General features: G+C 53.8%; 3 protein-coding genes across 3 annotated transcripts; all 3 read left to right on the top strand.

Moving 5' to 3' along the window:
* Positions 1 to 801: 801 nt before the first annotated feature.
* Positions 802 to 14,255, top strand: COCSUDRAFT_53438 (AIR synthase-related protein; the record flags this gene model as incomplete). The annotated part of the gene is made up of 27 exons (XM_005648203.1): positions 802 to 879; positions 1,213 to 1,317; positions 1,514 to 1,561; positions 1,693 to 1,751; positions 1,914 to 1,992; positions 2,296 to 2,460; positions 2,751 to 3,007; positions 3,694 to 3,834; positions 4,141 to 4,274; positions 4,528 to 4,703; positions 4,904 to 5,043; positions 5,296 to 5,467; positions 5,692 to 5,811; positions 6,121 to 6,306; positions 6,810 to 6,905; positions 7,373 to 7,547; positions 7,991 to 8,228; positions 8,534 to 8,672; positions 8,876 to 9,049; positions 9,465 to 9,632; positions 9,980 to 10,190; positions 10,618 to 10,819; positions 11,246 to 11,485; positions 12,115 to 12,295; positions 12,842 to 12,954; positions 13,634 to 13,786; positions 14,159 to 14,255. The coding sequence occupies 27 exons, from the start codon at positions 802 to 804 to the stop codon at positions 14,253 to 14,255; spliced, it is 4,047 nt and encodes a 1,348-aa protein (XP_005648260.1).
* A 909-nt stretch (positions 14,256 to 15,164) lies between these two features.
* On the top strand, positions 15,165 to 19,241 carry COCSUDRAFT_41876 (hypothetical protein; the record flags this gene model as incomplete). Its single annotated transcript, XM_005648202.1, has 8 exons — positions 15,165 to 15,543; positions 16,529 to 16,620; positions 16,902 to 17,025; positions 17,418 to 17,558; positions 17,903 to 18,027; positions 18,364 to 18,459; positions 18,775 to 18,972; positions 19,200 to 19,241. The coding sequence occupies 8 exons, from the start codon at positions 15,165 to 15,167 to the stop codon at positions 19,239 to 19,241; spliced, it is 1,197 nt and encodes a 398-aa protein (XP_005648259.1).
* A 1,670-nt stretch (positions 19,242 to 20,911) lies between these two features.
* Positions 20,912 to 24,656, top strand: COCSUDRAFT_47410 (hypothetical protein; the record flags this gene model as incomplete). The annotated part of the gene is made up of 8 exons (XM_005648201.1): positions 20,912 to 21,148; positions 21,823 to 21,937; positions 22,057 to 22,217; positions 22,610 to 22,825; positions 23,166 to 23,312; positions 23,583 to 23,707; positions 23,924 to 24,148; positions 24,459 to 24,656. Exons 1-8 carry the CDS (start codon positions 21,040 to 21,042, stop codon positions 24,654 to 24,656), a joined length of 1,296 nt encoding a protein of 431 aa, XP_005648258.1. The 5' UTR covers positions 20,912 to 21,039.
* Between the last annotated feature and the right edge of the window lie 1,407 nt (positions 24,657 to 26,063).

Genomic DNA, 26,063 nt, shown 5'->3' with positions numbered 1-26,063 from the left:
CGGCACGGCCAGTTTCAAGAGTTGCTTCTGGAATGCAGGATTCGGAATCGATCGACGCAAGTCAATTCGGGAAGCACATACTGACGATCTAGGTGTCCAACAGGGATCCAGTACTGCTGCACGCTGCAAACAGAACCTTGAGTCCACTCTATGTTTCAAACATCGCCCGCTTTGATATAGCAGGGCTTGATTAGTGTCAGAATTGCTACAGGAAGGAAAAATTCTGTGTCGGAAAGCTTCTTCATCTAAACCCCTAGGAAATTTCGAAATTCAGGGTCGATACTCAACGACGCTCCCAACAGCCATGCAAAACTAGTGCGTGCAACAATTTCGGCTTGTATCCTGGAGTAAAATTCCCAAGTGTTCGATACATCCATTGAAGTTCAGAGGTCCAAACATTGCCAATGTTGGCAGTCTCGTATTGTTAATCGCTAGCACAGTAGAGGCTGCTGGTCGTTGATGGAGGTGTCCTGTAGCGCATCACCGCTGCGATGCAGGGGTGTGTCAATAGGAAGCCGAGTCATAACGTAAGTAAAGTTTCTGATGATATGTTTTGCCTCAATTCGTGCAGCAATATTGATATCCCATCACTTGTTCTGTTTCTGTTTGGTGCAATACTGGCTGCATACTCCGGTTCTATAGTCTGTGACAACCTTAGACACCCCTAAAACATCGATATTGAGCCTTGGCTTGCCTTTGATGCACGCGATTACAAGCTCGAATATGCCAGGCAATCCAGCAGAAAGCAACATCCCCCTTTCGGAATTATTACTAACATACCTTGCTCCTCGTGATGCAGAGATGCCATTGGCAAGCGCCTTAGTAGTTTCCTGCAGGCGAAGCACCAGTCAATATTGCACAAGGCTTCAGCAGGCACAGGTGCGCGCTCATTTTGCAGATGTATTCACGCTGCCGTCTGGCTCATGGGAGTCAGATTTGATCCAGTCTCACATCCTCGTTGTTTGGTGCAGCCGCATGGCATGGCAGAGGCAGGGGACATCTGTCTGTCTGCAACGTCAGCACAGCACCAAAGCAGGTGACAGCATTTCCTACCCCGTTTCTTTCTTTGCAGCACTTGCATTCCTGGAAGCCCTGTCAAGCATCCTGAATGCATCTTCATGAATGCATCTTCACGAAGTCAGGCTTAGCTCTCAATGGATCACTCTAGATGTACTCGTGGTTTCAAAGGTGGGGCACTTTGTGCTGGTGCAGGCAGCCCTGGCGCCAGAGGGAGCGCTGCAGCAGGACAAGGAGGTGGTGCAGCTGTACAGGTCCCCTGGCCTGTCAGCCTCAGCCACCAAGACGCTCATACGCAAGGTGAGCATTCACTACTGCAAGCGTGACCGGAAGGGTGATACTGGGGTCCAGCAACAGAATTCTGCATATGTCCATGTTCTTTGGAGCATGGGGAGAACCTTCCAGAGGAAGGGGTTGCACAGATACTGTAGCAGGCGTGCTCAAAGAAGCTCGATTGTGCAAAGTGGGCTGAGCAATCTGTGGCGTATATATGCAGGTGCAGCAGAAGGTGTCATCTGACATCGAGAGCATTGACACTGAGCTGGTGCGCTCTTGAAAATGCTCGACTGTTTTTTAAGGGAAGCACATGCCTGTGTGCTCTTTCAGCGTCTCTGCTTTTTTCCTGCTTGATGGAGCACGTGTGTCAAGGGCTAATGCAGTCCTCTTCTGGTGCAGTGCTTCAATGTGGCCCTCAAGGAGCCATTGACAGAGGATCAGGCTGCCACGCTCACCTGGTGTGTCCTCAGCGCTGTGATTGACAACATCATACACGAAAAACATGTATCCCAACATTGGGTGCACCTGGGCGTATGTTAGTAAAAAACCCACCACCCTGCCCCAATTCTGAGATGAATTGTGTGGGCCTATTTACTCGTGCTGACTCATATGCATGCCAGGCTGTTGCGGGAGACCTATGAGCCGGAGCTGCTCACACCGGACAGCAGGCTGCAGGAGGGGAATGGCACAGTCTTGGAGGTTCCTACCCTTCCCCATCACTCCAAAAGCTGTAGATGTGACCTGATCATGCCTGGCTGTTGACTGCTGCAAGAGAGCCTTTGTATCCCTGATCATCACAGTGGCCAGCTTGCCATGATCAGCTCTCCTAGGACTAAATTGCTGCATACCTCACGCTTGCACAGGTAGACATATTTCTCTTCAGAAGCACCAAGCTGTGCAGCACTGTTGTCCTTCCGGTAGCGCACACATGCAGTAGGCAAAGTACATCCGCTCACCCTGCTCAGATCTTTCACTGATAAACTGTGCTTTGTGATCTCGCAGGTGGGGCCAAGGATGAGCTTCCAGTCTGCCTGGTCGACCAATGCGGTGTCCATCTGCCGCTCCTGTGGACTGAACGCAGTTTCCCGCCTGGAGGTCTCACGGCGCTACCTGCTGCGCTCGCGCTCATCCCTCAGCCCCGACACGCTCGCCGCCTTCTCTGCCCTGGTCAGCCGCCGCCCAACCTCTCTGCCCACTTTAAGAATTTGCATCCATTGTTTGAAAGTTTGCAACGTTTTCGGCATTAGATCTTGTTTCACTGACCCCATGGACTGATGCAGGCGTCCTCCTGCATCCCTACTGGGCATTTTTTGTTACAAGATGCATTGCCTGGACCATCACCTGATGGCTCGGGGTTTACAGGGCAGGGCAGGAGATGGCAGCACGGGACAGAGGGGAAGAAATCGAGGAGTGCTCTGGCGGAGATTTGCTGACAAGTAGCATGGATGCGCCTGCAGGTGCATGACCGCATGACGGAGCAGGTGTACCTCGAGCCGCTACGGTCCTTCACCACCTCGGTGACCCCGGGGCCCGTTTTCACAATCCCTGTACTGGAGAAGGGGCGCGCGGCGCTGGAGGCGATCAATGAGGAGCTAGGTTTGGCCTTTGATGAGCAGGACCTGGCCTACTACACACGCATGTTCCAGGAAGAAATGAAGCGCGACCCCACCAACGTCGAGCTTTTTGACATCGCGCAGAGCAATAGCGAGCACAGGTGGGCATGGCTGCTCCTTGCAGCAGAACCCCCCTTCAAACCGTCCAAGCTGTACATGTACAGCTGCCTTGACAGACAGCCATCTAAATATATTACAGGGCAAGAGCAAGCTCAGGTGCATTCATGGCTACTTAAACGTATCAATGACCCCCTGAGACTGTTTACTTTGTGTAATCCTCTGGACCCTGAAGGCCAGTCTGACCTCTGGTTGGGGCACCCTATTGCATGGTATACATAAGGTATGCGAAGACAGGCCTGGCTCGGTCTAAGGGGCACTCAGTCACTTTGACGTTTGAAAGACAAGAGATGGGCAGAAGTTCAACTTGCGTCAGAGCGTGACAATTCAAGTCCAGCTCACTCTCCTCAAAACGCCGCGCATGCGGATGTCAGATCCCGAGTCAGGAACAAGTATGCAATGCAGGGCCAATCTGACAAAGAAAGGCGTGCAAATGTCCCCTATGCTGCATGGTGCAACTGCGAACCAAGTAAGGGCTCTGCTGGAATGCCATAATCCCTTCTTCAGAGCACGTGCAGCCTGGGTAGCTGGAGTTGCAACACAACACCTCAGAGTGTTGGGATGCATGACATGCAGACCACAAGCTTCTCACAGCACACAGCTTCTCACAGCACACGAGGGTGTGATGAGTGCGCTACTAACATGTGTAGTTGTATGCGTATGAGTGCAGCCGGCACTGGTTCTTCGGGGCGCAGCTGGTGCTGGATGGGCAGGCAGCGCCGGAGACATTGATGCAGATGGTCAAGGCGACGCTGAAGGCCAACCCCAACAACTCCGTCATCGGCTTCAAGGACAACTCCTCCGCCATCCGGTCAGCCTCCTGCACTTAGCTTGTCTCTTGCCCTGAGCCACTGCCTTGTGTGTGGGGCAAAACTTTGAGAAGAGCATCATGCTTGCGCTGGGCATGCATGGCAAGTTTAAAAACAGCTTGTTGCTTGCTGTCACGAGGCAAACAAATCTGTACTGCATGCACTAGAAAGCCTGCAGCAAAGCCTCCAGCAAGCGTATGGTGACTCCTTAAGTAGACTCCTAAGGAGACTCCTAGACCAAGTAGACTCATAAGTAAGTGACTCCTTAGGGAGGGAGTCCTAACAGTACTGGTGTGGCCTGTATGCAGGGGCGGTCCGGTGCAGCCGATGCTGCCGCTGGCATGCGGCGCTCCGAGCGCATTGGCGCCCCAGGAGCGTGACTGGGACCTGCTCCTCACTGCCGAGACCCACAACTTCCCCTGCGCCGTCGCACCCTACCCAGGCATGCACCTCGGAGATTTTTGTTTCAATATTTGCCGTTTTGTTTTGAATGCAGGGTTAGCTTAGCGTCCTTCCGTGCCATGTGGCTCAGCACTTTGGCAAAGGAAATTCTGAACGGGTTTGTTTGGCGAATCTGCTGTGCTACATGGAATGGAAGGGACCAGCAGAAAACCTGTGAAGGGCGGCAGAGCTGGCAACGTGAGTCTCAGGAGTATGTCAGCAGTTCTCAGCATGTTGCCGGCATGTGCGCGCAGGTGCGGAGACGGGGGCCGGTGGGCGTATGCGCGACACTCACGCGACGGGGATTGGCTCAATCATGGGCGCTGGCACGGCCGGCTACTGTGTGGGCAATCTGAACATAGAGGGAACTCCGCTGCCCGGCGAGGACCTCTCCTTTGAGTACCCCGAGAGCCTGGCATCTCCCCTGCAGGTGCTGTCCTGCTTTGTGATAACACTCACCCACCCACCTGTGCTTCTCCACTCTGAGAGAGTGCTTGAATCGGGATGTCCAGCCTCAGTGCTGCTCAATGCTTGACTTGTAAATGACCGCAGAAGTGACAACCCGGCGTCAGAGCATTCTCACTGAGAGGACCGTGGTGAGAAATTTGTGTGCATTTGTGGAATGTGTAGATTCTAATAGACGCTAGCAACGGCGCGTCGGACTACGGCAACAAGTTTGGCGAGCCGCTGATTGCCGGCTACACGCGCACGTTTGGGCTGCGCATGCCCTCGGGCGAGCGCCGCGAGTGGATCAAGCCCATCATGTTCAGGTGGGGCGGTGTACCAGCTTTCATCTTCACTGACAGTTCACTCACTGCACTTGTGCTGTAAAGGTTTATTCAGATGGGTGCAGCATGTCTCCTCATGGGAAAGGCACGGCACTTGAGTACAATATCTGTGCGGGGATTTCCAGTGCGCTTAGTCCAGCACGCTTCGACGGCGGCTGAAAGCTGACGAGTACAGCTCCAATGTGTCTATTGTGCATATGGAGAGGGGACTGACCTGTTTCCCCTATGTGGCAGTGCGGGCCTGGGCCAGATAGACCACTCGCACCTGCACAAGAACGACCCGGAGCTGGGCATGCTCATCGTGAAGATTGGCGGCCCCGCCTACCGCATCGGCATGGGCGGCGGCGCGGCTTCCAGCGTTCCCTCCGGCTCCAACCGTGCTGACCTGGACTTCAACGCCGTGCAGGTGACCTGCACCATTTTTTATTATTAATCAGACACGCCTTTGCCGCCAAAAGGTAAGGTGCGTCTGCAGACAAGCTACAGCTTTTACCATCCTACCCCTTGTTGGACTCGCCAGATCCAAGTAAGACCCAATTAAGCATGGGCACGGTGCTCAGTATTTATACCGGCCCCCGCTAGCCGGGGGTCCTTACACCCTGTAATCGAGGGGAGTGCGGCTGTGTGCAGAGGGGCGATGCTGAGATGGCGCAGAAATTGTGGCGGGTTGTGCGCGCGTGCGTAGAGATGGGCGGCCGCAACCCCATCCAGCAGATTCACGACCAGGGCGCCGGCGGCAACTGCAACGTGGTGCGGTTCCTTTCCTTCCTTGCTCCCTTAGCATCGCACTGTGCAGCGCTCAAGCTTGCAGCTCCTCACTCGACCTGCGCAGAACCTGGCAGCAGCCATTCTCTTTTTTGTTGCAAGCTGCTCAATTACAAGGTCAGAAGCGGCTGTGTTGTGCTGGTTTTTTTGTATGAGGGGTATCAGCGTCAAACGCTCAGAAATTGCTGCATTGCATCTGTGGGTGAGTGTTTCTTGCTTGTCTGGGCCCTGTCACACAGGCATGCATGCTGTTATTAGAGTGGAGGACGGCTGAGAGCCTATTGTGGAGTGTAGGTGAAGGAGATCATCTACCCGCTGGGCGCGACGATCGACGTGCGCTCGATAGCGCTGGGCGACGACACGATGAGCGTGCTGGAGATCTGGGGCGCCGAGTACCAGGAGAACGACTGCCTGCTCATCAAGCCGGGCGACCGTGGCCTTCTTGAAGCAGTGGCAGCGCGCGAACGCTGTATCCTGCAGGTAAAGAACTCACCAGCACCATTGGTGGTGCATGGCCAGATGGTGGAAGCCATGCACCACCGCTCATAGAATCCAATCCTGCAAAGCATGTGCATTTTTGAATTGCACAGGTTTCCAACACCATTGTGAAGGGACTAACACCTCTGACTGACGGAAGCAAGCTGTGTTGATTCACAGAACACAGTCAGAAGATTACTCTGCACTTAGCCACCACTCAGATGGCGGCCTGGTGCTTCAAGTGCCACCGGTACTTAGGGGGCTCCTGATGAGTTCAGTCCATGCCTCCTGGTAGAGATAGGTAGACAAGGTATCCCGACCAGGTGGCCTGCACAGCGTTCTTCAGAAGCCCCAATTCACAAACGTTGTCTGATTGCATAGCTGGCTGATCTAAAAGGCAGGAGTTAGGAATTGTTTGACATGGGATACGCAGCAATGTGATGATGCTATGGCAGGGGCTGCAGCAATGTACTTGCAGGTCGTGATCTCTTTGTGCTGGGCTGCAGATTATCGGCAGCATCAGTGGCAGCGGCCGAATCACACTGGTGGACAAGCATGCGCCGCCAGACTCACCCACCCCTGTTGACTTGGATCTGGAAAAGGTGCGCAGACCTTTCTAGCCATGTAAACTAGGGCATGACATGAGCGCAGCCTGCATATTTATTGTCGTCTTTAAACGCGATGAAGGCGTGCAGCATGAAAAATCGCGACCGGACTCCGTTGAGTCTTTTCAGAGCCTCTGCATGACGTGCACAACCTTTGCAGCTCTTTTGTCATGAGCTCTACAGGAGGGCTTCTGACATTGCCTGGATCACCTCCTTCATTTCCTTCCTGTTCCTGAAGTCCACATCTGGGCTGGAAGGATATGGCAGAGGGGAATTCCAGGAGGTGCTGAGATTTTCCTTCTTTCTAGCTGATGCCACTGGAGCTGTTGGACTTTTGAGGGACACCAAGCACTTGACCTGCCCACAGAGGTTTTGATTGAGCTGATGCGGCTTTTGCGGAGTGTTTGTTTCTTTCCGTGTGAAAGTTCCCCATGGGATATGCTCCCAACTGATGCGTTGCGCAGGTGTTGGGAGACATGCCTCAGAAGACATTTGAGTTCACCCGGCGGGCGGAGGCGACCCACCCGCTGGATCTACCCAGCACGGCGACGCCTGAACAGGCGCTTGATCGCGTTCTGCGCCTGCCGGCCGTCGCTTCCAAGCGCTTCCTCACCACCAAAGTCGATCGCTGCGTCACAGGTGGGGCACCGCTTGTTTTATTCTGACCGAGAGATTTAGAATCATCCTGTCCTGTGATTGCTCCTCTCAGCAGCGGGTGTTGCCAGAGCGCCACCCCAGGGTTGACATGCATGCAGGGCACTGCCATTCATTCTGATTTTGTGACTTTCATGGTCCTGGGAATGGCAGTAGCGCCATAGCTACTTGCTTGCAGAGTCAGGTGCTGGTCGTGGTTGGCTCCAGGAGAGAAGTTTTGCAAAGTACAGTGTTTAATTCTGAAAATGAAAGGGACTGAGATTCTTTAATCCACGCCTGTCAAACTCTCTTGATTTTGCAGGGCTTAGAGCGTTTACAAGTGCCAGCGTTGGAACTGCGCAGGGCCGATGGGTCAGTTGTTGGCCCAATGAATGGAGGTCTTGTACGTCTCAATAAGCTCAATATGCTGAGCGCTGTTGTCTGCGCAGGGCTGGTGGCGCAGCAGCAGTGCTGCGGACCGCTGCAGCTGCCGGTGGCAGACGTGGCGGTGATGGCGCAGAGCCACCAGGGGCTTACAGGGGCCGCCACGTCCATTGGAGAGCAGCCGCTCAAAGGCCTAATCGACCCGGCTGCAATGGCGCGCATGGCACTCGGAGAAGCCGTGACTAACCTCATCTGGGCCGCCGCCACCGGCCTCGCCGATGTCAAGGCCTCCGTCAACTGGATGTGCGCTCCCTGCCACTCAGCTCCTGTCAACCCATCCTGTTCGTGCCATGTGGTCTTCACCAGAGCTCCGTGCAGATGCTGAAAGCCTTCTATTATCTTTTGCGGACAGTGGCTTTGATCAAGCCTGGGCAACAAAGGTAGCAAGGTATTTGCCAGGATAGTCTACCAACTGGGCTTGGATTCCTATCTCTTGCATGACATTATTGGTGTATCTTGGAGATTACAAGCAGCATGAGGCAGCAGCAGCGCTTTGGAAGCAGCAGCATCAGCATGTGAGGTCAGCAGATGAGACACTCGCGCCACAGGTATGCGGCCAAGATGGAGCACGAGGGCGCGGCAATGTACGACGCGGCCGCGGCGCTGCGCGATGCCATGATCGAGCTTGGCCTTGCCTGCGACGGCGGCAAGGACTCCCTCTCTATGGCTGCCGGCGCTGGGGGCGAGGTTTGTCCTCTTCCCTGCCTTTGTTTGCCAGAGAGTATCTTGCTTTATTCCTTTTCTTCCTTGATCACGTCGATTATGAAATGGCTGCTATAAAGTGCATCGATACAAAGGTAAGAGGACTTGCAGGAAGAGCAATATATTATCATGGTGAGCATGGCCGGCAGCATTTACAGGTAGTGCTTCACTACAAAAAATGCGTGCAGGTGGTAAAGGCGCCAGGGAATCTGGTGATCAGCGCGTACGTGGCCTGCCCAGACATAACGCTGACGGTGACGCCTGACCTGAAGCTGCCGGGAAGCGGCCGGCTGCTTTGGGTGGACCTCTCCGGCGGCCGCAAGCGCCTGGGTGGATCCGCCCTCGCTCATGCATACAGCCAGGTACAGTACATCCTCCCATCACAAATTGCCAATGGCACGCCTGCAACAGCGTCCTTAACCATAGAGTGGAGCAGCCCTGCGTTGTTGTCTTCACTGCCACGCACTCAGCACTGCATGCATACTTACTACTTTCTCCATAACGCTGCTTAATAGCTGTTTCTGTGTTTACGTGCCGTGCCTTTCGACACTAGTGGGTGAACTCGGAGACAGTGATCCAGAGGTCTTGTGATAATAGATCTCGGAGTGCATGCCAATCTGAATGGGCATTCACATTTTACATGTTGTGACCACATCTCGTGTGTCACTCCTGCCGACAAGATCGACCTGGCTTTGCTTCCCTGTAGTGCGTGATCCACACGGACCAATGCTCCCATTCACTCACACATTGCTGAGATGGGCGTGCGCTCGGCCGCAGATTGGCGACGAGGTGCCGGACGTGGCGCCGGCGGCGCTGAAGGGCGCGTGGGAGGCCACGCAGGAGCTGCTGCGCCAGCGGAAGATCAGCGCCGGGCATGACATCAGCGACGGCGGTATTGCCGTCGCGCTGCTGGAAATGGGCTTCTCCGGCAATGTCGGCCTCACGGTGCGCCCCTTCTGCATGCACTTCTGCCCAGACAAGCATCTGCACTTACTGTGAGCCCCTTCTGTCCAGAAAGGTGTCTGTGCTTCTCCCCAGGCAGGTATCTGTGCTCCCGCCCAGATACGTGTCACCCTCTGGTAGGTGCTGCGAGACAATCAACCGTGGCAGCCTATGATTAACAAGAGAACAGTGTCTATTTTGCTCTCAAAGGCATCCCTCTATGCATGGTTGACTGCCGCGGCCGCGAGTCTTGTGCGCCGACCACGCAAGTCTCAGCCATGCCTTTGACAGTGCATAACAAGGCAAGGAATTTCGTTGATACTGAGGGACAACCTATTTTTTGCGGTCAGGTGGACCTGCCAAAGCCGGAGCAGGACAGCACAGGCGCGTTGGGAGCGCTGTTTGCAGAGGAGCTGGGCTTAGTGCTGGAGGTAGCTCCCGAGGACGAGGAGGCCGTGCAGGCGGCGTACGCGGCGCGCGGATTGTCGGCCGTTGCCGTAGGGTCGGTGGCCGCCGACCGCGCCGTGTCGATCAGCGTCGGGGGAGAGCCCAGCATCTCCGGTGCGCTGCTTTGCCGACTTTGTTTGCACTCAGACAGAGAACTCCTCCTTCATTGGAGAAGGTGTTGTGGCGGAGGGGTTCATGGGAACATATGCCAAGTCAATTGGAAGAATATGGCACATGCATCCATGGATGATCCGGCCTCAAGTATCTAAAGACCAAGGTAATGCCAAGCCAGACTAGACCTGCCACGTAAGAAAAAACTCCCATATCATTTGTAGGTGAGTTACCGAACAATGCACACTGTGTGCGTGAGGCAGTTTGCCACCACCGTTTCGGACCGAGCTCGCATGGGTCAGAATAATTTTGCAATGGTCCAAAGGCATGTGGTAACAAAAGTACCGGGCTTGGATCGCGGGCTGATTTATTGCTGCCACCAAATGCGCAATTATGGCTCTGCCTGATCTGGCGGGTGTGCTCACACTAGGTGACGTGGCGGCGCTGCGGGACGTGTGGGAGGCGACAGGGTTCCGGCTGGAGAGGGAACAGGCGGCGGAGGAGACCGTGGAAGCCGAGCGCAGAGGACTCGCGGCGCGGGAGGCGCCTGCATGGACGCTGCCCTACACGCCCACCTGGACGCCCGAAGAGGCCCTCAGCGCAGCCGACAAGCCACGCGTCGCCATCCTCAGGTGCACCTTGCTTTGCTGCACTCCTGAACGAGTGCTCTTACAGGAAACTCCCGACTGTTGCGCTGTGCTTTGGCTCATGAATGTTTCCATGTGGCTCTGGTGCTTTTTGAATGCGCCGATGCATTTGCCTTGTCCCATGGCTCTTTCAGGTATTCAAGAAGCCAAGAGGGCTGGATGCTTACTTCTCCAATGTATCTAGCAACCCGGCTGGGAATGCTTTGTTCATTGCGGCTGCTTGTTGGCTGGTCAGAAGAGTCATGAAGTGGCAAGAAGGACCTCTGACGGACAAGCATTGCAATCTAAGGGCTCCTTCTTGCCTGTTCTGCTGGACAAGGAAGGCGTTCAACTTGCGAACCTGCAGGCGTCATTGTTGTTTTCTGCTGATTCCTGCGACTGTTGTAAAAGTCCACATGCCTTGCCGTGCAGGGAGGAGGGGAGCAACGGGGATCGCGAGATGGCGGCGGCGGTGCACGCGGCAGGCATGGAGCCGTGGGATATAACAATGAGCGACCTGCTGGCCGGCCGCGCATCTCTCGACAGCTTTGCCGGCATTGTATTTGTGGGTGGCTTCAGCTACGCGGACGTCCTAGACTCGGCCAAGGGATGGGCCGGCACCATCCGCCGCAACAGCCGCCTCTGGGCCCAGTTCCAAGCCTTCTACGACAGGTGCGCCCTCGCATTGCTCATTTAGCCATCCAACTGATATTAAATTTGCTTTAGGTCTCACTGAGTTTATAGGTTGATATCTCAGTTGCCTGGACTTCTTCAGGGTCAATGAATTTGGATCAGTAGAACATCCTAGTGGAATGGCGTCGTGCCCACTGCGGGTGCCGGCAGCCCTTGAAGAGGCTCTAGCTGTAGGCAGCACTTGCGGAAGGTGTATTAGTGGGTTGAGGCAGATGCCTATTGCCTTTGCGTCAAACAGCGGCAAAGACACTGGGGATTTAAGTGCACATGATGTTCCAAGAGCCATCTCAATGAAGCGACAGATGTGAATGCACATCCCCAGCTTTCTTGCCATTGTTTAAGGAAGCACCTTGCTAAATTCTAATCTGAGAAGCTTTGCTGAACCTGATGTGGGTTTTGCATTCTTGCTGGGACTGCTGCGATTTCCATCTATCACTCGATCAGATCTGGGACATAGTTACTCATTGTGCCTGATTTACTGTGATTTACTGTAGTTCAAGCATATGCAGCGTTCAGATAGGCTTGATCCTTGTCATGTGAAAGCGCACATGACAAGATCTGCGCAGGGTTCAACTGTTGTACTGAGCCTCGAAACATTGTCCTGGCAGGCCGGACTCGTTCAGCCTGGGTGTGTGCAACGGGTGCCAGCTGATGGCGCTGCTGGGGTGGATCCCGGGGGGTGACCTGCCCGACACCCGCCAGCCGCGCTTTGTGCACAACGCCAGCGGCCGCTTTGAGTGCCGCTGGGCCACCGTGCGGATCGAGCCATCCCCCTCCATCCTCCTCAAGGCGCGCCCCTCTCTGCTGTACTCTATGTTTTGCAGCTGCCCTGATCTGTGACAGGATTGCACGATTGTGGGCAGTGCCCACTTCTCCTTGCCTTTACCTAACTCTGGTCACCCCCTCTCCGCTGTACTCTATGCTTGGCAGCTCCCCTGATCTGTGACAGGATTGCTTGATTGTGATCCTTGTAGGCAGTCTCCACTATTATCTACATTACCCGACTCTCTTCTGCCCCACTTGGACCGTGTATCATAGAATCACATCAAAGCTGTCAGAAAAGAGCAAGAGTGCACCTTTCTGGAGAATGCAAGTTTTCCTTGTGCAGCAGATGGCAGATGTTGTACCATATGTTGTTCTGCTGAAGGACGGAGAGCTCTGGTTGGGCAGCCTGCTGGAGTATTTCCTGCATCGAAGCTGCATGCAATACTGCTTCTTGTTACCAAATAGAGCCTTTGGAGTTGAGACTGAGCAGGAACAAGGAAAGCCGTGATGAATTGAGGGAAGCTAACTTATAGAACGACACATAGTCAAAAGAGGAGGTGGCGGGTGCAGGGCATGGAGGGGTCCGTAGTGGGCATCTGGTGCGCGCATGGGGAGGGGCAGGCCAAATTCCCAGACGACGCCGTGCGCGCCAGCGTGCTGCAGCAGGGGCTGGCCCCCATCAGGTGCCGTTCTCTTTTCTTCCCGCCCTTTTCAGTGACTTTGCATGCATGCATGCCATGGTGCATGATGTCCATTGCACGTGTGCCAGCTGTTACAAACAAATTGGCCAGTAGTAGACAGTAAGGGGACAGAGACAGCCTCGTTGGACCGCTACTTTCATGCATCAGAGCATCTGTAATTGACTGCTGATGCATTCTTAGGAGCTGTGCATGCATGCCATGGTCGCGAAGCAGTCACAGCCAACGAAGTTAGAAAAATTAGTAGACGTAGTAGTCGTTAGAGTCATTTGTTAGTTGTAGGAGTCAGCAGAGTTGTTGCTAGTCCCTTGGCAGCGGTGAGCGATGATGATTGTCTCGTTCGTCGGAATGGCGAGATCCACCAAGTCTCACAGAAGCCTTGACGACAATTGTCACCACCCATAACCTGAGCTCACCACTGCACAAGCTGCCAACCATTGCGCTACTCAATCTGCTTGACTCCTCTGCAACATCCCCATAAGCCGGCCATTACAAACGAATTTGTGGGCAGGAGCGGCCTCGTTGGCCTGCAACCATCATGCTTCTAGCATTGATCCAAGGAGCTGCACGACCTTACTGGGTCGAGCAGCTCCTGTGGGCGCACTGTTCCAGTGTCTGAGTTCCTGGCGCACATGAAATGATGCACTACTGTGATCGGCCGCAGGTATTGTGACGCGTCAGGGGCAACCACGGAGGCCTACCCTTTCAACCCCAACGGTTCACCCGACGGCATTGCCGCGCTGACATCACCGGACGGCCGCCACCTGGCGCTCATGCCGCACCCGGAGCGCTGCTTCCTCACGTGGCAAAACCCCTGGTGTGCCCTTGTGGCAATGATCAGATATTGTCCATTGCCAAGAGCTGCGGAACAAGCAGAGGACTGTCGTTGAGCTGTGTTTGACGTCCTTTTGTGAAGGCTCCTTCACGTGTTTATCTGCACAGCTGCACAGCTGCTTGGCATACTATCAGTGCTGTAGAGCACTTTCTCATTCGGCTTTGTATGACAATGCAACTTGCAAAATCGAGGAAGTGACCTTTTCATTGGTGGTTGAAGGCTCCTGAGCAGATCCAAGATGATGCAGTAGCATTGTCATGCATGTGAAGGGCATGGGCCTGTCGGTGTTTTAGAATTTTTTCTTTTAATTGGTGCATGCGTGTGAGTCTTGACGGCTGTGTTCCGCGCATGCAGGTACCCCAAGGATGTTGGCCTGCAGCCAGACGGGCCCAGCCCTTGGCTGAAACTCTTCCAGAATGCTCGCGAATGGTGCACAACAGCCAGGAAATGAGCACAAGATGGCATCTTGAAGATGCTGAGCTGTCTGTGTGATTTTCCTAAGGAGTAATAATTCTGGAGCGGGGCCTTTAGGAATCTGGAAGGCTTATTGTTTTGCTGACTTGACGATGATTTCACTGTTGTTCGGTGCTTGCTGCCAGTGTTGAAAGAAGCTGTGTCCAGACGGCTACTCAGTCAGGCAAATTTGCCGCCGCAGCGGCACCCCTACCATGCTTTCACAGTTGTTCAAGGATTGGATTTGCATCTGGCAACTCCCGGTGGTGCGCATGCATGCAATTAGACAGGGCAAACGTCGACTTGAGATATGATGCTCCTCCATAGGGTGAATCTTCCAGAGTGAACAGTCATAGTCAGAATGCAAAAGGGAATTACACAACGAAATTCGTTGAGCGAATCAAAGTTGCAGCGGTCTCCTATGTCCAATAAAGCACTGCAGTACTGAGTCACTTTCGGAGTTTTTGCATGCATGCGGATCCGGAGTGCGCAGTACGCGTACACATTGCATGCATGTGCCGCTTCACTGCTGGCACCATGACATCCTTTGGGCTGTGAGGCATGTTTGCCTTGCTCGCTACACTCGGAAACGTTTCGACCCAGCCTCCTGGCCTGTTGTAGAGTTAGTAACCCATGAGAGAGCTTTCATGCGTCACGGTGAGGTGGACAGGCGGGTGACAAACGATCAAGTTGATCAGAATAGATCGGCCCAAAAGGAGGTGCATCGAGGCAAAGCAGGGGCAGTGAGCGCGCCAGATATAGTCTGAGCCCGACGCTGTCTGAACACACCGCTCATTTGCAGGATATCGATCGGGAGGGACTTCCTTGCGACTTGATTAGGTCTGACGCGCCTGAGACGTACCGATCAAGGAAACGCATCAGAGCGGCAATTTTGTGCCAGCACGTCATGGTGGCCTCTAGAACTCACAGAGCGCTGGCCTTGATACTCATTGCACTCCTTTGTCAGCAACGGGGAGCTATTGCGTGGGGCGAGTCCGAGGGCTCAAAGGACAGTATTTTCGGTGGCTATTCCGGTGGCTACTCCAGTGGATACAGTAGCAACTCTGGACAGACTCAGCTAGTTGGATACGGCCAAGGAAGCACTGCGGACTACGTCGCTGCTGGTGGAAAGATCCCTACTGTACCCACCACGCCCACGACTCCTAGTGGCGGCAACAATGGAGGCAACAACGGGGGCAATGGAGGAGGATCAGGCGGTGGAGGCGGTGGAGGAGGCGGTGGAGGAGGCGCAACTTCTCTTGGGGGAACATTTACGAGTGTGAGAGGTGAAGATAGAGCAATCCTGATGATGTATGCGAATGTCTGTGCTCGTAAGCTCGTGATCGGACCAGCGGCATCGACGTAGGACAAGCAGCCTGGGTGTAGCTGGGCGGATGCTTTATGGCATGCTGAATTTGCGATACTTATCGGCATCGGTGATGATTGATAGACACAGCAGAACATTTTGTTTGGTTAGCAATCTCTACATGTCGCCCCAATCAATCTCGTAAGCGCGGCGTTGGGGGCCCTAGTGTGTCAACTAAACAATCTGATTGCGTTGGCCTTGATCACGCTGCATGCACGCTGATCATCTGATCGCCTTCTTTCCCAGGTGGCCAAGCGAGCGTCGCCCGGCCACAAACAGTCACCGTCCCAGGCAAGCTCTCGCCCCACACCTGCTGCTGCACTTCCGCTCGTCACAGATCCCTGGCTTCCTAGCTTCTCAATTTTTGACGTGGTCCTGAACAGTAGTATAGCTCCTGCTGTCTTCCAAGCTCTAAAGAGAGGCTCAACTCACTGGTGACCCGCACTGTATTCCATTTCTGGGCCTTGCGGGGCACTTAGTCAATGACACTTTCACATGCACGCACTGCTGAATCCTCTCCATACGTTAATCATTGGCTGATTAGCATTTTGATTTGCACAGGCGGTACGGCAGGCGGCAGCACGGGTGGCGGTCCGACAGCAGGAGGCCAAGGGGGTGAGCGCTGCATCCACTTTATTTCCCGCCAATTCCTCTGCTATTACCACGGCCACCTTCCTTGTTTGTGTGAAAACCATAAGGGTCTACCAGGAGAGAAAGGCCTCTTGGGCAACTCTTCCATTTTTACGGTACATTTTAGGACAGGCTGGAAATCCCAGTGCTGATGCCCCCTGCTTTCGAGAAGTAGCTTTTTTTAAACAAAGACGTCTTTGCATGCTGGGCCGGTGCATGATTTGCAGTGTTGGAGGCGTTTTGTGCTGAGCTTGAGTGTGGCTGTGTTGCTGCAGATCCGATCATGACGGGATTTGACGGCCGCCCATTCGAGTTCATGGGTGTGCCCAATACCTACTACAGCATCATCTCTGAAAGGCATCACAAGGTGCGCAGACGGATGTCCCTGAGAGATCACCTTTGTTGGGCAAGCCAGACCTTTGATGCATCAGCGCAGTGGATCCAGAAAGTCAACAAGACCTAAATTGGTCGTTGCATGGCGTGAAGAACCTCCACTTCTTTGCCTGCTGTTTGCTGAATGTGTTGTACCTTGCTGGCTTCTTCAAGTGTCATTGGTGGCACTCAGTCAATTTACAAACATGACAGACAGTACTGGGCTCTTGTGGGTCAGTCAACTGCAAGTCTGACAGAATGCATTGGGGCTTGCAGGTGTCGACCAAGCTCAAGGTGGGAGTCATGTGGGACCACAATGGAACGTACATGGAGGGCATCGGCTTCCAGTACAAGGACCACCAGGTCATCGTTGAAATCTCACCCGAGGGCAACCTCACAGGTGCGCCAGACTCCTATGCTTAGCAAACTGCTTCCTAGAGAGCAATACCATTCACTTCTTTAATTAAGTGATCACTCGACTGCCGGAGAAGAAATCCTGGCGCACTCAGCCCATGCAAGGGCTGATGTTCAGCCTCTCAGGCCAGCTGTTCTACCTGTGGGATGCCCCAATCTGTGCACAAAACAGATCACCCTGCTCATGAGGCAGTAAGTTTTGAAGGCGCATGCCACAGCACATGCAGAAGAAGCTGGTGCAAGACCGCACATGCCACAGTAGGTGTAGGATTCAAATTAACAATAGATCACGAGACGGAGAGACAAAGAAGTAAGAGCGCCAAGAAGGGAGGGGGAATACTGATGACGAGATTGTGATCTGCCGGCCCTGCTGCGCAGTGAGCGTGGATGGCGAGGAGCTGGTGATGGATGTGTTTGAGAACGAGGTTGAGGTGATTCCCTATGTGGAGCGCGGAGAGATGCTCGTGCTGTGGCAGCTGCACCACGAGGGCCTCGGCAACGCTGTCACTATCACCACTGGTGCGCCACTCCCTTTCTTGTGTCCCTTTCCATTCCTTCCTTGCAGACCCAAGGCAATTTGCAGCTTTGGGCATGCCGATGAACAGCCTGGTCATCCTGTCAGTGCCCCTCTCAGTGCCTGCAGATACTACGCCACCGTAGAAGACCAATAGTCTGATTTGTTACCTATACTGCGAAGAAGTAGGAATCTCTTGAACAAGGTAATCTGATGTGTGACGCACCTTGGTGCCTGCTGGAGGCAACGGCGTCATGGATACACTGTGGCATGGGCAGAAAGAAATGGCTGGTGCCTTGACTCGAGTGGGATTTAGGCAGAGATGAGGGAATGTATTTCATGGGTGCAGAGCTGCTGGAGCTGATTGTGTGGTTGACGCCTGCCGGCACCGAGGACGAGGGCGGAGTGAAGCAGCCGGCCTACCTCAACTTTGACACCGCCCTCCTCGGCCCACCCCACGGCAACCAGATGCAGGTGAGAGCTTTTACAACCCTGCAAGATGCCCAATTTGTAGCTCATAAGTGCCAAATGTGAAGGGTCAAGTTGATCCCATATTGTTCGTGCAATGTGCCCTGCAACGAAAGCAGTAAATGCAAAACAGTGCTGCACTGTATAGCTGATACAGAGACCAATATCCGATGGCGCTGGCATGCTTTCAGTCTTCCAGGATTGAGTGAGCATGGAGGAGGCAGCACAATCTGAGCCACGCAGAGCTGACACGCATCTCATTGCGTGCTTTGGAAGGTCAGGGACTATTCTACCGACACCATCATGCGGACCGTGAGATTTAATCTTTTCATTTGTGTGCAGGGCGTGGTTGGTGAGACGTACAACCGCATGCTGGCTGGCGATGCCATCAACGACCCCAGCCACCCGCTCTTCCTGGCCGATGACTATACCTTCCAGGTCAGCACACCTGCCCGCCATCTGTGCACATGCGCCCACGCATGCCGCACTCTCTTTGTGTGGATTTGCTTATTGTTTTGTGCATGATATGCTCCTGCAATTGGTAGGATGCAAATGCTCCAAGGACTTCTTGTCCCAGAATAAGTCAGTCTCATCTTGCAGTGCAATCTTTCTGAGCGTATCAACAGCCACAGCTCTGTGCAAACATGCTGAAAAAGCAAACAATAATAAGCCAAAAATGACTGCACAGCTTCAGATCAGTCGGCATTATACACCTTCAATCCTGACCCTGAAGGGGAATCGTGGCAACCGCAGGGCAAGGGCAGGGAGCATCACTATGCAGTGGACGAGTACTTTGGTGAGCACCACTACAGCCTCTTTGGCAGGGATGCCTCGGAACAGGCGCCGGCAGAGCATAAGCGGCTGCTGAGCGAGGGCGCGTCTGACATGGCGTTCCCTCTCACCGCCTCCGGCCGCGCCGCCTGGATTGAGCAGGCCCTGCTGCAGCGGAAGGTGACAATCTCATCATCTGCTGTGTGCCATCCTTAATTTCTGGCTTTCTGTGCGCTTGTATTTCAGTATCTCAGCATGTTCAATTTGTGTCTCCTCAGATTCCGAGCTTGGAGCACCGTGATGAGGTCATTGTTGGATAGGGTCAAGGGAGGAATGCTGTCTACAAGTGTTCTGCAAAGAGAGTGCAGACATCAAGCAATGGTTCAAGGATGACGTTGTGGCTGCAGGTGACGCTGCATGCCAGTGGCGGCCGCAAGGGTCTCTTCTAGGAGTCAAGCCCGGTTTTGCATCACAGCTCAATTGGAGCACCAGATTTGATTACGGGACGCAAGCAAGAACGTGTTTCATCGCAGAGCCTATCACTGCACCCTCTCTCGGGGAGTGCCAGGCCTCAAGAGCACGTGACTACAGCTGAGTCACCTTTTAGTAAGAGGCACAATACGGTGGCGCGCGCTTTGTACCAGGCAGCAATAAGCGCGATCAAGCAGCCGGGATTTCTGAGCAGGAGATGCTCACACAGGGACTAAGACAAGTTCAATCCCTACTGAGCAGCCGCACAAGTTGCCTCTGGCGCAATTTCACAAGCTGGGCTGCCTGGCGCCAAATATGGGTACACGAGTCAGTGAGCAGCTGTCGCTTGCATTGGAGCTTGATGGCCAGGGAATAAACCCTCACAGCACAGCCCTTGTGCTGCTGCCAAGGCGGCATGATATAGGCCCGAAGCCTTCCCTTTTTTTTAAGGTGTCTATTTCATGCGGCTGCCAAGACCATTGAAGCCGTCCCTTGGCAGGTTGTCTTGAGCAAAGTGTTTTGAGAAGGGAATAGGGAGCATGCCAATAAGGGGTTTTGGTGGTTATGGCCAGGACTAGCTGGTAAAAGGTGCAGCCAGCTTGCACAAGAGCATCAGCACTGCTGTTGCAGCGTGTGATTGTTGCAGTGCCAGCGCCAAAAGTGGATCAATAATGATCTGACATGCATGCATAGCTGGGCAGGAATTTGGCACAAAAGACTGTCGGCCTTGGACGCTGTGTTTGAACACAACAGGTATGCGACAGAGGGTGCTTTGCATGCAAAATGAGAAAACAGAAAGGAGCAGGGTACAATGACTAGACTCTTGCCACCAACTTAATTTGAATCTGCATCAGATCATAAGGCGATGCCTCTCAAGTGAGGGCTATGATGAGTTGGGCTCAGAGACAAAATTGCTTTGGATTTGACCGTTTCAAGTGAAGAGACCCGATTGGAGGTTTTTTGTTATAGACTGCTGGGCTGCAGCAGCCTTCAGGTGATAGGAAATGTTGAAAGAAGTGCGGCCCCTGAGACCTTCATCCGGTCTCAGCAGGGTGAGCTGATTTTCCCTTCAAGAACAGTATTTGTCTGCTTAAATCGTCTTCTTGGAGTCTACGTGTTAATGATTGTTTTGGCTTATACAGTGATATGAATTTCTTTCCATCTCTGCCGGCCGTGGCAAATAGATCAGTTGGTAGGTATGATGCGTCTTGCTAGAGTGTTCTGACAATGCACATCACCTCTAAAGTATCTGGGACGAGTTGATGCGACTGGTGCAAGTGCAGGTCCAATGAAAATGACCACTTGAATGATACCCCTGGCCAGGTTGCTGAACTAGATTAATCTCTGTTCTGGTCTGTGCCCCCTGCCTTAAGATGTAAGACATTGAGCACACAAAATGAAGGTTTCAGAGCAAAATTTGTGTTTGCGCAGACTCGAACTGTATCGCGAGAGAAACACCCAAAACCGATAAGCGAACGCCTTGGGCCGGGTTAATGGCTGGGTGTATCCCGGTGTGGTCGGTGATCGTCAGGTAACCTTCGATCCGAATCAGAACTCGTTGGTCATCCCTAAAGTGGTCATCTCGGGAGCAAACTGATCTAGGCATTGATCATCACCTGGTCGACCCGGCAAATCGCCAACAGTGATCAATCCCAGACATCTTGCAATCCTAGTCTTGCACGGCAATTCAGCACCACCAGGTATTTGCTCGAGGGACGAGACAGAGGAGTGCGGCTTTACATCTCGGGCGTCCGAAGCCTCTGATCTGCCCGCACGATGAAGCTTTACAAGGCTCTCTTCGTGCTCTATCTTGCCGCCGTAGCAGTCAACATTGCCAATGGCCAGGGGAGCGGCAATGGAAATGACAACGGCCAGTACAATGTTGGTGCGTCTCCTGCTCGACTAGGATGGCAATCCGCTTAATGGTCACAGCTACCAGTGATCTTGATCGCAAGCTGCTTGACCAGTGATGCGCTATCTTTTTCCGGCGTGAGAAGCTGCTATTTTGCTTCACTGCTTGGCCCACCTCGCTCAAATTTGGGCAGAGGAGCGGTTCAGGCCCGCATTCTTGAAGGTAGCCGGTGCCAACGCGTTTTTGTGGCGCAAGAGTGCACTGACGTTGTTCTCAGCTGCATGGATGCAGCCTTACCGACTGTCTGATGAATATGGGGCGCCACCGCTGTCTCAGATCTAGCAAGTGCCGGAGGCCGGACGTAATGCCGAGTTTGTCATTCGTTGTTGCGCGCGACACTGCTCTGTCATCTGTGTGCTGAGCCTGTGCACCTCAGTGCAATTGTCAGCAATGCTGGTTTGGATGGCTCTTTGCTAATACTGAGCTCTGTAGCCAGAATTTCATGCTCAACGTCCAACCGCTGCAGTGGACCGCATTCCTGGTCGGCTGAGTTCGGCTGCTGCTGTCGCTTCGTGCTATCGACAGCCTTAATCGACAGCATGATTTTTGTGTTTTAAGTGGCTTTGCATCACATGACCATCGAGGGGTGTCCTGGGATTCAACGTGTTGTGCCTTCTCGAACCTGATTAGCTTTGCTGCTGCTGCAGGTGGCGGAAACGGAGGTGCAAACGGCAACAACAACCTCGGGAACTTGAATGGGAACGGCAACGGTGCCTACAACACCGGAAACCAGAACGGAAACGTCAATGGCAACTACAACATGTAAGCCTAGGTCTCTCTGCCTTGGTCTGCACCCCCTATCTGCTTGCTGCCACCACCCAGGAAGCTTTTGTAATAATCTGCCGCCGGCTGCTGACAACATGACATGCATGCATGCGCAGTGGCAACCTGAACGGCAATGGCAACGGCCGTGCCAACACCGGTAGCAACAATGGAAATGTCAATGGCAATGGGAACGTCGGGTCCAGCAATGGAAACAACAACGGTATCGGCAACGTCGGCGACGGCAATGGCAACGGGAATGGAAACGCCAATGGAGTCGGTGCGCCCCCCTCTTGGTTGATGCATGCCCCTTCAATGTTTGCGAGCTTAGCGCCTGCATTCAGGCGCTAAGCTTCTCATGCATGGCAGAGAAATCTAGTTTGCATGCTGCTGCCTTCATGCGTGGCAGAGCGATGCTTGGTTGCATGCTGCCACCCACTCGCTGTCATGCCGCATATCTCACTGTCATCCTGTTGCCGTGCCCCTGCTCTTCAGAAGTTACAGAAGCACCTTGCAAAGCAAGCTGCACGTTGGCATGCTGTCACGAGTCGTTGCTCGCACAGGCAGTGTCCGGGTGCAAGGTGCCGCTTTCTGTATGCATGGCCCTGACTTGAAGGTCTGCTCGATGTGTGGTGCAATTGACTGATCAATCTCTACTTCGCGCGCATGCAGGTGACCCGATCTTCACCGGCTTTGCCGGCCGGTCCTTCGAGTTCATGGGCCTGCCAGGCCACTTCTACAACGTCATGTCTGAGCGCAACCACCAGATCAGCGCCAAGCTCAAGGTGGGAGTCATGTGGGACCACAACGGCACCTACATGGAGGGCATCGGCTTCCACTACCGTTCCCACAAGGTTGTCATCGAGCTGTCCGCCGACACCGTCACCGGTGAGTCAGCACCTGATGACATATGTGTCCTGCCGCAGCAATTTCTGGCTCGTTTGAATTCTGGCATCTTTATGTGATATTTGACATGTGACCCCATCAATGGCTGAATATTGCTGGCTGGCATTCTTTCCTCTGCATATGTCCTGACTTGTTTGCAAGTTTGCTATCCATTGTCTGTGCAAGCATCTGCCCAGCACCACCAATCCTTCCCTGGGTTTTACTCACACCACTTACATCCCATCTGGCAACGGGAAGAAAGTCAGATGTGTGATTGGCATAAGTGTGTGCTGGATAACTTTGTCTTTGCATGCATTGCTGAGCTTTTGTGTGTGCGCTGCAGTGACCCTGGACGGCAAGCCGCTGACCATCGCGGCAGGCCAGAACGAGCTGGACCACATCGTGGAGTCTGCTGACGTGGACGCTGCTCTGACCGTCAACTGGCAGAAGCACCGCGCCGACCTGGGCGAGTCCGTCGAGCTGCAGACCGGTAAGCACACCTCTTTCGTCCCTTGATAGAGACCCTTTTAAAGACCGTGTGCCCCCTTGGGCTCGGTGCGCAAAGACCTCCTGCCCGTTAAGCGCTCACTAGGGCATTCTGCAGGCCTGTGCATAAGGGTGCAGCGAGCAGACGTGTCTCTCAGTAGCCGGTAGTTGCATGCATTTGTGCACACTCACCGACGAGAAATCTCACATGCCTGTGGCCGAGAAGAAGCACGTTTGCGAGGAATGTGCTGAGGTGTGGGGGTGTGTAATGCAGAGCTGATGAGGGTGTTGGTCTGGGTGACCGCTGCTGGCACTGTGGACGAGGGTGGCGTGGAGCAGCCAGCCTACCTCAACTTTGACACCACCCTCCTTGCCGCCCCCCTGGGCAACGAGATGTCGGTGAGTCTCCACCCCTCGAATTGCCCCTCTCACCTCCCTCTATTCCCTGTGCAGCAAGACCTCTGTGACCACATGTGCGTTTGCAGCAGCATGGCTGTTTGCTGCCTGGGTCTTTTGTGTGTTGCTCCTGCCGCATGAAACCGGTGACTCAGCGCCTCTGAGCGCTGACTAAGATGCTGACTTACCATTACTGACCGTTGACTCACCCGCACGCAGGGCATCGTGGGAGAGACATACGAGCGCCTGCTGGCCGGAGCCGACAAGGTGACGGACCCGTCCCACCCTCTCTACATCGCGGACGACTTCATCTTCCACGGCAAGTTCGAGGAGGAGCAGTACACGATGGCCGGCTACTTTGACGACGGCAGCCACGCTCTCAGTCTGCTCGGCAAGAAGATGATCTCTGCCTCCCGCCGCCTCCTCACAGAGGCCGCCTCCAGGGTGCGCCTTGCCTCCTTTTTAGTCACCTCTGATTGCCATTTTTGAAAGCATCTCCCATATGCAGATAAGCTGTTGCCTTTTGGTGTCCAGTGGATAACTTGCATGCCGAGCCATCTGCTGGCTGTGACATGCTCTACCCACCCTGAGCACTGCTTTGTGTTGCTTTGCTGAATTTGATGCTGACTTGGCCTGACGCTAGCGTCTGGTCTAATAAGCCATACAGTACTTTGCCTCTCATGCTTCCATGTGCTGTGGTGAAGAAGGAAAATTTCCTGCGATCATGGGGCTGAGTTGTGGGGCGTGTCTGCAGATGGAGTTCCCTCTGCGCGCCGGCGGCGGCCGGGACAACGCCGCGAGGCGCCACCTGGCCGAGGGCATGCGCCCGGCCTCGGCAGCTGCCGTGCAGTTTCCCATCCACGCTAGCGGACACGGCATCATCAGGAAACTCGCCGTGAGGCCAGCGGCCGCAGCCAAGTTCACAGCCACCGGCGGTCGCCGCGGCTTGTGAGCGGCTGTCCAGAAGCTGCAAATAAAGGACGAGTGACCAAGCGCGTGGCACACCAATTTCCCAGCAGCAATGCGTGCGCTGGAAGCTGCAGCGAAGCTGCTGGGAAGCATCAGGGGATTTGATGACCGTTACTAAGAATGTCCGCACCCCCATCATGGTCTTATCCTGGAGTCGACGCAAGTTTCCCATGGTGTGACAAGAGAGAAGCCAGTAGGTGTCACTGGCTGGAGGGAATAATCAGACTGTTCCATGATAAGGTGTTCCAATCATGGCATCAGGGATTCTGAACTGTATTTTGCGATTTTGGATCGATCTACTACCGTAAAGCAGCTGCAAGTGGGGCACAGCCGACTGCTATAGCTGTGTCTCTTTGCCTGCCGTTTATTTGTCCAGGGAATTGTCTAAAGCCCCCGGATCTCCATCTTTGCAGCAGTATATACCCGCCCTGCTGTGGGGACTGTGTAGATTTAATTGAAGTATGCTGCAAAAGGGTGCTGTGACTTTGATGGTTTGCTATTGATGGTTTACTAATGAAGGGCATGTTACTTTCTGGAACATGAGCCCCGACCATTCTTCTCAAGGCCCCATTCCCTTTCTAGGATTGTCTCTCAATTGCTCATTGGCATCAGCAGCAATGCTGGCGCCTTTGAATGTGCAGATTTTTACATTCTTGACTTTTAGCCAGTCCGGCCGGTTCTGATCTGTCATATGGGTACAGCTTTTCAGAGACAGCGCCTGAGCGCGTGACTAAGATGTAGCTCCCCAGTGGGGCTCATACATGAATGATAATGATGGCAAGCAATGCTGTATGTCTCATTGGAATTTCTGCGGACGAGGTCTTTACACAAGCCTCCCAGAACCTTCTGTAAATAGCTCGTCCAGCAAGTGCTGCTTAGAAGTCCTGCATTGTACACATCATGCCATTTGCATCCATTTGCATGCATGCATGATACCGGTGCTGCTGGAGCTGCTGAGGAGTGCCCTGTAGCAGACCCACTGGCCTCACTGGCCATTGAGGCTAATGAGCCTCGATCGAGACCAGAAGGGGGCAAGCTAATTGAAGTCCGCCACCCACAGCTTGGCTGCATATTTGCATGGCATTGTAATGCTTGCACAAATGTTCTGTGCAACTCAGGCGTGCTCCTGCTATGGGCAACTCCTCCTTGTGAAACTTTGCATCCATCCAAAGTCATCTCTCATTGGGAGAATATGACCAGCTTCCCTGTCGAGAGAAGCTGCTCAACACTCGGAAGGACCCAGCTCATTAATTTGTCGAAGCTTACGTTGTCTGCCTGAGATTTGACGCAAGAACATTTTCGACAGTCGAGATCTTTTACCCTGTTTGAGAGTTGAAATTGGACTCTGGCCAGAACAAAAAGTCTGTAACGACTCTAGTTGCATCCTTTC

This window comes from Coccomyxa subellipsoidea, assembly GCF_000258705.1.
Source record: "Coccomyxa subellipsoidea C-169, whole genome shotgun sequence".
NCBI lineage: Eukaryota > Viridiplantae > Chlorophyta > Trebouxiophyceae > Coccomyxaceae > Coccomyxa > Coccomyxa subellipsoidea.
The sequence above is the reverse complement of the archived record's forward strand: the minus strand, read 5'-3'. Positions and strand labels throughout refer to the sequence as shown.